This window comes from Poecilia latipinna, unplaced genomic scaffold (genome assembly GCF_001443285.1).
Source record: "Poecilia latipinna isolate Pla-1442-1.1 unplaced genomic scaffold, P_latipinna-1.0 Scaffold48, whole genome shotgun sequence".
Taxonomy (NCBI): domain Eukaryota; kingdom Metazoa; phylum Chordata; class Actinopteri; order Cyprinodontiformes; family Poeciliidae; genus Poecilia; species Poecilia latipinna.
Genome location: NW_015112664.1, coordinates 69,682 through 80,561, shown reverse-complemented (window position 1 = coordinate 80,561; position 10,880 = coordinate 69,682). Strand labels below are relative to the sequence as shown.

General features: G+C 37.3%; 1 protein-coding gene across 1 annotated transcript in view; it reads left to right on the top strand.

The window, feature by feature from the left end:
- Nucleotides 1–241: 241 nt before the first annotated feature.
- The window catches only part of mapkapk2a (MAPK activated protein kinase 2a), a 43,345-nt gene continuing 32,706 nt past the window's right edge, over nt 242–10,880 (top strand). The window contains exon 1 of the mRNA XM_015050142.1: nt 242–1,016. Within this exon, the coding sequence (XP_014905628.1) occupies nt 804–1,016 (213 nt within the window). The 5' untranslated portion in view covers nt 242–803. The remainder of the gene's footprint in view (nt 1,017–10,880) is intronic.

Here is a 10,880-nt window from a genome sequence, read left to right as displayed (position 1 = left end):
TTTTTGTCCCCCCCACCCCTAGTTGGTACTATCTTTGTTAGAGGGTCTCTTCCTTTAGACAATACAGCGACGACATAAAGACCAATTTACAAAGAATACCACGATACATAAACAAGACATGTAGAAAAAGACACGCTTTACTTTTGCTGGTTTTAAATACCTGATAGCTGGCTCTAAATATTGTGTCGTTTCCTCTGTCGTACTTCTCCTTTAAGCGCCGAAAAAAAAAACACACAGCTATGACGTGAGGAGTAAAACCTGCTGGCTGCCTGTCCACTGAAAAGTGAAGTGTGTTTGACGAAGCAGTGGGTGTCGGACTTTCTCTGTTTATTTGTCCTTTCTTCATTGGTTTCTGTCGTCTTTATTTTAATTTTTTAGATTTCGAGATTTGTCCAAAGCGAAACCAAACATTGTAGCTAACTTAGAGGATGTTTTAGAGAAGTTCCTCCAGCGTTTTTCTGAGGAACCGGTGGAAGGCGGATACCACCGGAGATGGATAAGCTAACCTATAGCTCACTTGTTAGCCGACAGTCATAGATCACAGAATAGACTCGAGCTAGCATGCTAACAACTGTCTAATTTAGCATTTATTGGCTAACTGAGGGTCTTTACTCACTCCTAGCATCAGAATTATTCCCTGCTAGACTTTGGATCTTATTTTTTCACCGTTTTTAGTCTGTCAGAGGCCAGCGAATTCAGGAAGACTCAATTTCTGATCAAAAAAGGAGAACGACGGCGCGGAATTGTCGAGAAGGGACGGCTAAGTTATCCCTCCAGCTCAGTCAGACAAGACTGTGGACATTATGCTGTCTAACGCTCAGAATCAACCACTGTTTCCGAACCCGGCGGGCCAGCAGAACCCCACGGGCCACTTCCACGCCAGACCCCACCTACAGATCAAGAAGAACGCCATAACAGACGAGTACAAGATCACCGGCCAGGTGCTGGGGCTGGGGATCAATGGCAAGGTGGTGGAAATCTTCCAGAGGAAGACCGGTGACAAATATGCGTTAAAGGTGAGCCACAGTGGTCCGATATGTCACCCAGTTAAATACTGTAGTTGACATTATAGATGATCTAGTTGATGTGAAATCATTAATAAAAACAAAGATCTATTTTTCTACCTATCAACACTGATATGGATATACGTGTTGTTGAACGTCTCAAACTTAATTTAATAAGAGCCATAATATTTTTGCTTTTCTCTAAGGCCTTAAAAAAATAATTTCCAGCCCCCAAAATATCTAATTTTCCACAAGAGGCCCTTCCAATAGATGTATCAGTGAGTTAAATGCATAACTTCATTCATTCTCTGGCTGCTGTATTTTGTTTTCAGTGATTTGAAACTCTGGTTGTGAAATTTGGGTGTCATTGTGTTGTGACGAAACTACTAGCTCTGTGATGCAGAAAAGCAATTGCTGCTGTCGAAATAAATTCATCGCCAGGCATTTAGCCTTGCCCATAAACATGCAGAACAATTACTGGTTTAAAATTGAATTAAAACCAAAGCACTCTTGTTACCAACCATTACCATGGTTAAATTTCACAGGGTAGTTTTCAATAGTTGGCCAAACCTTTCATCAGTAACATAAAGTGATCTAAAGTTTACTTTCTACTAGGAAGGTGCTGAAGTAAGGAAACCCAGATGCAAAAGAACATCTAATAGCTGGAAAACAAACGTATACATTTAAATAACATTTGTATTTAAGTTGCTCAGTACTAAATAAGTAAAATATATTTATTTTATTAAATAATCAGTGTCCTGGAGTGAATCTGAAGACTTAGAGACCCTAAATGTAAGAAAGAAGATGTTGTTAGAACATTTTATATATATATATATATATATCTCACATTGTTGGAGCTGCTTCCAGTCACTGTAAAACAGTTTTGCAAATATTTTTAAACAAGCGCGAGTGAACATTTTCAGCCTGTTTTTTGACACGGTTGTCAAAGTATTATTCAGTGACCTCTGCAAATACACAACCAGAATTGCTCAGATACCTAAATGAATCCCTTCTAATACAAATTAATGGTGTTCCATCACAGCAACTTAAAACTGAAAAGGATGACACAAAGTAGCCTTGCTGTGCCAACTGAACTGGTGATGATGCAGTTTCACATATCTTCTCACATCTTTGTACTTCCCCTGACTTTACTTCCAATCGCCTCCCTGGCTCTGAAACGCTTGGCATTGGGTAACTGAAGTGTTGGTGTTAGTGATGCTTGTTTATAGTATTTTCACTAATTTGGAAAAGAATTGGAGTTCCACTAGCTTATTTACTGACTCATTTCTACGCTACAGGTCTAAATGCATTTTTTTTTAAATCACATCATCGACAAGCGTCAGCAACTGCATCCTGCTGAAATGTGATGAAAACGTGCCATGACTAGCTCTGATTACTAACCTGGTGTTAGAGTAGGTATATGTGAGTTAAACGTCATAGGATTGACGTTTTATTGTGTCATGTTTACGCTTGAACATAATTACCATTCCAGCGCTGTTGAGGAATCGATTCAGAACAGGTTCTTCCTCAGCTCGCCTTGAAATGTTGACACTTGCTTACTGAGCTGCACATATTTGAGTTAAATGGTGATAAGAATAAAACCCATGCAATGTGACGCGCTGCATTAGGTACAACGCCTGAAGATCACTTTCTGCCTGGTCAATGATTAATGAGGGGCAGACGTCTTTACAGATAAACACACACTAGACTGATGCATGTCCACATTTAGCAAAGATCTATAAGGATGAATGAACTTTTTCTGGGCTGCACTGAGGAGCACTGTGTGACTTTTGTTTATGTATTAAAATCTCCAAATTAGTCACACTCTGGGGAAACCCTGATCATAACTTCTCTTGTGTGTTAAACCAGAGAAGTTCCTATTAAGATTTATGTAGGTCTCTCTGCTGATCTCTACAAGATCGTCAGAGAGAGTAGCATCAGAGTAGCGTTTTCCTCAAAATTATTTCAAAATAATATGTTTAGTTGCCAATTATAAGTACTAAGTTTTGTGTAATCTGCTGTTTATGGGATTTGAAAACTAAATTCTAGGGATGCTCCGATCAGGTTTTTTGCTGCCGATTCCGATACCGATCATCCATGAGGCCGATCTCTGCCGATCACTGATCATTGGAATGGCTGTTAATTTTTCACTTTTGGTAGAAATGATACCATGTTATCTGGCAAAATGGAAAAATTATCTGGCAATAAATTGATCTAATTTAGACATAATAGTCATATTTTATTATATATCTAAAATCTTTTTTTTTTTTAAGTTACATTCTGCAGCTTTAAGTTGACATTTGGTGTGAGAGTTCACTGCAGGTGGAGGTTGAGCGGCGCTACGTCTGTGAAATATTACTACCAGTAGCGAGAGCTGAACCAGCGTCTTTGCCCGCCAGCTCGAAGACCTGAATTATTTTTCGGGTTATTTGTTTAGCTTTCTGACCGTGATGCTAATCCTGGTGAGTGTTGGTAGTAGTGGGCTGCTTTACCTGCTATCTATCCCCTCCGGATGTTCTCCTACATTGAGCCTTGATGTAGCCAAACTCCGTCAAGTGTTTTTTTTTTTTTTAATGCATGTTATATTTGTTGTGTTGATGCATTTTGAGGTGCTTTACCCCCAAGGTAATTTCCCGCCGCAACACACAAACTTTCCCATTTACTCAGAGCGTTAAAGTTCCACACGACAAGGTTTGTTGCTGCACAGCGTGAAGGGAAAGGGAGATGAGCTGCGAAGTGAGATAAATGTGATCGGTTTTGGTGATTGGCAGCAAGAGACAGAGATCACCGATCATACACTTTTTCAAAGAAATCGGCCGATTATGATTGGTGGCCGATCGATCGGCACATCTCGAGTAGATTAGTTGGGTCACTAATAACCTACTTGCTAAATGAGGAAAAACAAAATAAAACATGGCAGGTTGTGATTTATAATTTCAATGCATGTTAAAAATCGTAAAACTCTGGGTGTATAATCTGTATGAGCTCATTATTTTACTTCAAAATCTCAGTTGTGCATTTTATAAAAAAAAAACATAAAATAAATGCCATCGCAGTGGAAGTTGAAAGTTGGCATAGAAGACACAGGAAGAAGCAGAAATAAAAAACTAAATTAAAAACTGAGCTTTTCTTCCAAACACCAAACTATTTGAATGAAGGCTGCCTTAATCTCCATTTCACAGTCCCTTTATACATAAATGTGCTTTCCCATGATGGTCTGACAGTAATAGGCCGTAATGTTTAGAAAAAGTTTGCAAAAGGGGAAAAATCATGTGCTACTTTAGACATTTTGAATTAAGGAATCTTATTGTCTGTCATGTTAAAAAAAACCTGAATCTGGTACAGTGCATCAAATACTAATATTTATGTTTTAGTTGTGTTGTCCCTTTTTTAAATACAGTTTATTATTATTAGCTGCTTCATAGTGTTGTGGGCACGGTTACAAGTCATTTCACAGATGTTGCATATATCACATCTCTGCCTGATGACACTGGTTCTGCTCCCTGGAAAAACAACAAAAAATCCAACCAAACAAGAAACAGATACCTGTTTTTATAAGATTGTATCAGTCCCAGAGATGGAAAATTTGGTTGATAACGCAGTTAATAGAAAGAATGGCTCTTTGTGAAGCTCTGGTTTTTATTCCTAGACGCACGGGTATATTTTGAAACTTGGCTCATAAAGCAAGTTTCCAGTGACCTATACAATCCAGCTGTGACGTGTTTGGACAGTTACCAAATAAGGTCATAAAGATACAAACATTTAACAATGTTCACATTAAACAGAATGTAAAAATATAAATATTTCTTTAATAATTTTTTGTTTCTGATGCAACCCAAGAGTTCCTCAGGGAAGTGGGGGGCTTTGCAGAATATTAGAAATATTCAGACAGTGAAGTGAGTGTTATTCCCTATCATGGTGTCCAGACAGCGTAGGAAAAATAAAACAGCATTGACCCAGTTCTTTCATTTCTAAACTCTGCATTACCCAAAAACTGCAAGAAGGGATGAAACGTGTAAGGCAAGAGCACATCAGGAATGCTGCTGCGTTTTTATCGGCTCTCATAAATTCTCATAAGTAACACACACCAGAAGGGTCATGTATGTGTAAGTGTACAGAGACATCAGACTTGTGTCTCGAATATTTTTAGTTTCTGTTTGTGGTTGTGCTAATGTATGAAAACTCAAAGGTGACAAAAAAAAAGTCTCAACAGCAGCGTGTTATGCTGTGAAATACTTTGCAAAATGTTGCTTTGGTTGTGCTAACCCAGTCCGGTCTAATCCATTGTGTTCAATGAGAGTCCAGGATCAAGTACCTGTAAAGTTGTATTGATACAGCATGTGCATTTCTTGGACCACATATTGTTCTGGTTTTGCAGAATAATGCAGTCTTTTTATCTGGAAAAAATCTGGTTATATGGATATTCTCTTAGGTTTAATAAACCTCACACACTATGACGGAAACTTCTTATTTAGTCACTTGCGTCTATACCTTATTCCCGGCAAATGCTTGGCAGACTGACGTTTCCTTTAAACTTAATAATTTATGGCCTTCTACTGTATTGCACCTAATATAGCCTCTCTAAAAATCAATAACTTTTTGATTGACCTTATACATGCTTCCTGTGTTGATTGGTCTGCCCGTAATGTGTCCTTGTTACGGAAATGTTTTTAGATGTCTGAAGCTCTGCAAAATGTTGTCGTCAAGTGAAAAACAAACAAAAAAACAACAAAAATCCTAAACCAACCATACCTAAACCAACCAACAAACCAGTTTTTTATGTGGATGATGGACTTAATTTGACTAAATTTAAAAAGTACCAGTAAAACAAATGTCGCTGTCTTGTATATGTCTAGCCCTGATGTTAGCATAAAGGTTAAAGTAATTACTTTCTAAAGTATATACTTCGTAATATTGAACCCTTTTTGTTAAAAATTCAACATGTATTGTGTTCAAATTCTAAGTGTTTTATTAGGCTACACCTTAAATTTGGACTTCAGGGAACACCAGGAGTGAAGAATGCTGCTTTTTATTGTGATAAATGATTAAACATTGAAGATTTCAAATCCATTTTGTATATTAATTTTCTTCAGTCGAAATTTAAAGTCATCATTTCAGCTCCTCTAAAATATCAAAACAGATTTAACAATTTTCGATTCAGAAATGTGACTTTTTCATTATTACTCCATACATTTTGTTCCAGATTTTTCTTTTAAATAACCACCAAAAACAGTGAAAATATTCAACTTTATCATTTAAAACTTAAGTTTAATTATTTTTAGTATTTAGTCTGTTTACATTAGACCATAAAAACCCAAATAAAAGGCAACAGGATTGTTCCACATTAAAGCCCTGGCTCTATGGATCCTTGATGTGATGCATAATGAAAACCTACGAGTGCAGCTGACGCATTTACTGTCGGTGTTTGTATAACCTGGGCTGGTTTAACATGCCATGCAGCGGGACTCTGTCGTACTGTTTGGGCCTTATCTGTTTATCAAAGCTACGGAGAAGGGATCTAGAAGTATTTGGAAAGAACATGGTGTTAGATTGAGCTGAGAAGCTATGCGGTGTGACGACTCTTCAGGGGTAAAATGTAAATACATGGGTGGGCAGCAGGAGGGGGATGGTGTGTGACTGGGCTGCCTGAAATAAACAGCTAGGAAAACAACCATCGATCTAGCGTCTGTACCTGCTGGTTCACGTAGGATTGAGAGAGGGGCTGGCGCCCGTCTCTTGTAGTTAGAGACGTGGTTCGCCAAGGGCAGGTCCCTAGTCTGTTAGAGGACAACACAAAGACAAACAACCATGCAGAGTGGCTACAATTGTTACAACTTATATCCAACACGTTTAAAAGTTGTGAAAATCGCTCCTTATGGTTTTCTACCAAAGTGTAAACACACCTTTTAAAAGGTCTGGCTTTTGTGATGCAAAATGAGCCAAGTGCAGCCTTCTCATATTTATCCTGTACAATTTAGCTGAAACGCAAACATCTTTAAAGGTGTTAAAGAGTCAAAAATCGAGTTGCATTAGTGAGTCAACCTTTAAACTAATCCTTTCATTGAGCATCTTTTGACTCAAATTTAGCATCCAACCTTTTGTGGTGAGAGTGTATTGGGATCAAACAACTTGTTAATATTTTCCCACTTCATCTTTAAATGGTTCAACAGATCAATCAGATTGGGATTGTGGGAACATTTCTTGTCCAAAGCCATCTTCTGGTGATCCCACAGATTTGGTTCTCATTTCTAAATGGGCAATTTTAAACCGTTGAGTTCCATCTTCTGTCATTTTGGAAAACAACTTGGACTTATTGTAATGCTGAAAAAGCAACTCCGTTTTCATCTTCAGCTTGTTTGCAGACTTTTGATGTTTTGGTGTTAAACCCTGTAGGTATTTGGAAATATTAGTGACTTTTCCCACCTTGACAATCTTTAAATAAATAACTCCAGACTTGATTCAGCCACCTCCATGTTTCAGTGTCTATATGGTGTCAGTAATGCGCAGCAATGTTCATTTGGCAAATAACGCAGCTTCTGGTTCAAAAGTTCAACTTTGCTTTTATGAGATCATAAAAGCTACAAGGTTTTGAAGAGATTTTAACCAGGTCTGGGTGTTTTTCTCTGGAAGAGAAGAATCCTGCATTGCAACTTTTTCTTATTGTGGACACATGGAGAATCCAGAAGCCTGTTGTCACATGAAGAAAAATAACACTTGTTGGAAAGTTTTGCAACTCCTCCAATGTTGCTGTGGAGCTACTTGAAGCCTTCATCGCCAGTTTCTGGCTCATCTATTATTTTTTTTTTTTAAAATTCATTTCTAGTGTTATTTCTCCCATTAGAGGTGACTGGTTGGCCCTTCTTTTGACTTTGTCTTGTAATCCCACTGATCCAATGTAACAAAATGCCAGCTGGCAAATATCAGGTAAATCTTAGGTCATGTGAATATTATTCAATTTTAACTCAATTCGATACAGTTGAACTAAACAAGATTAAATGCTGAATCTGAGTCAGAGTTAAGTTTAAGTCTGTTCAAATTTAGTCATCCAGGTTTTTGTAGCTTTTATGTTTGTGCTTTAGATGGGCTTGTTTTTTTTCACATCAAGTAGTACAGCATAAATATCACATGTGGAAAAGTTAAAATGATACATCTCTTCCGATGTTTTTTTACATCACAACAAAACTGGCATTTGAACATGGCTGCGTATGCTTTCAAGCGTCACTGCAGGTAAACATGGTAAGCTGGTGTAAAAAAGAGGAACTGAATATATTGGGCCGTTTAAATTTATGACCACTAAGCCTTTTGAAACATTGTAGAACTGATTTTACCTAGACACTGTTTTATGAGGACTTGGCAGCCATAACAACGCCCATGGATAATAAATCCATCTGATTTCACACTGTTGTCTGATTAAACATTAACATGATTACAGTGAAGTAACTGTGGCAATATATCACTCACAAAAAGAGGAAAAATCTCCAGACGTAGAGGTGCTACGTCAGCCCTCCGAACAGTTTTTCACCTCTGTTTTTTCATATACGTGTAAAATCGTAACTCCATTTATCTTTAATAATCTGACATTTCTATTTTTTCTGTCCCTAAAGAGGGAAATCCCAGTCTTTTGGTCATAAGACATTCATAGGTTAGGAGAACAAGGTATTTTTCCTTAATGGTTCTTCAAGTTTTCATCATTAACACTTTTTTTGTGCTATTCATTATTGACACAATTCCCTTTAGATCGTTTTCTGTTAGAAACAAGATGTATTTGATGTTCACTGACGGTAAGAACAACACTGCCTTTAAACTTTAGGGTTTGTGTGATTTGCATTCGAGTATGGTTTTTATTTTCGGTATTAGGTTTTCACAGACTTTTCCATCTTGAGGTTAGATTGAAGGATTTGTAAAATCTGATAAACACCGCTTCGTTTTTTAAGTTAAACCGGGTCAGCAGATGTAGTTTTCATTTTGATACTGAAGTTTGGAATTCAGGATGATTCATTTTTTCCTAATTGTATTTTCCCTGTCCTAAGTGTTTAATCTTTATTTTATTTGAAATGTGAAGCTGGTGCTTGAGGCCGCTCTGCCTTTTGTAACTAAACCTTTACTTTTCAACTCCCATCCTTGAAAACTAACGGTGGGAGTTGAAAATGAATACATTTCTTTCTCTGTTTTACATATTTATGTGTCACTTTCCTGGTGTGTCAGGAAAGTGACACATCAGGAATTGTCACGGTAGCAAGGAATTGCTACTGTATTCTTTGGCAGCCTTTTGTTCAGATTTGGAGAAACTACATGATGCACAAGAAGAATACCAGTGACACTTTCACAGACCTACATAAATCTTACTAATAGGAATTGTGAATATTTTGATTGTAGACAATTAGCAACTCTTATTAGTCCAAACTGAGGCCATGCTGGTATTAGAATCTGTGTTTATCATATGTGTGACTTCTGGAGGAGCCACTCACACACTTGTGCAGACCACCACTTTCTATGTGGGCGGACGTGCAATTGTAAGGATGTGGTTTGATAGATGGAAAAGAAACTCGCTAGCAAGTTGTGTGGCCGATTAATTTCCAAGCTGATGCAACTGTCGTACTATAAAGAAAAAAAAAACTAAAAAACTTGGACTTGTTCAAAAATATAATAACTCTTATATAATGAACACAACTTCTAAAGCAAAACTTTATGCTTGTATTCTTCAGAAAGCCTTTCTCTGCACGTTATTTGCTACTTGGGATTAGTTCCTGATAAGGAAGCAGTGTGGTTAAATTGTGCTGAATGGTGTTAACGGTAAAAGGAAGCATTTTTCCCCTTCTTTGCAAAGGTCATTTAACCAATAACCAGTCTTGCTGCTCTGTTATGAATGGTAGCCAAAACGACCAATAGTGAAACTACCTTGAAGCTTGTTTTTTCAGGAAGTCTAACGCTCGCCTCAAAATTTAACTGAAGTAGTTCAGTCGTAAACACTAGAAAGGGCAAAGATAGTGAGATCTACACTTGATAAGCGTCTAATCTAACTTTATCAAATTTTAATCGTTATATGGCATGCATTAAGTATAGGTGCCACCACTTTTCAGTAGTTTTAGCAGAACATCCTCATTATTATTATTATTTTTTAAATACCCAAGGGAGGCTATTTTTAGTTTCCACTTAAACTTTATTGCAAGAAAAAAGTATGTTGCTTTTGTTTTAAACATTTCCACAAAACTCAACAAATAGAATAATTTATTGGAAAGTGTACAATGGAAATAGATTGACCTGCTTGGTGGTGTCCTTTATCTCACAAGGAATGCCTCAAATTATTGAGATACCTGAAATGACTGCTGTGATTAAGCAGATAGTAACTCTGTGAGGACGACAGATTTATGTGACGTCTGTTATGCAGTCATTTTAGTGCTGTCTAAGTAGGAAATAATGAATGAATGATCAAAGGGAGGTGAAAGGCTTTTTTATTTTTTCTTGTCTGTGCTCAGTATTTGCACATGAGCACTACGTCTACAATCTGAGTCAGGTCAGCAGTTCAACATTTAACACACATGCTTTTAATTTGTACGAGTGACCCATGTGTGGTTCACTGATATACACTGCTCAAAAAAATAAAGGGAACACTCAAATAACACATCCTAGATCTGAATGAATGAAATATTCTCATTGAATACTTTGTTCTGTACAAAGTTGAATGTGCTGACAACAAAATCACACAAAAATCATCAATGGAAATCAAATTTATTAACCAATGGAGGCCTGGATTTGGAGCCACACACAAAATTAAAGTGAAATGTTCCCTTTTTTTTTTTTTTTTTTGGAAGCGTTTGTTTTCCATGTTTGGGGGACAAACAACGGCAAACCTGCTCGACATCGTGGGGCACAAAT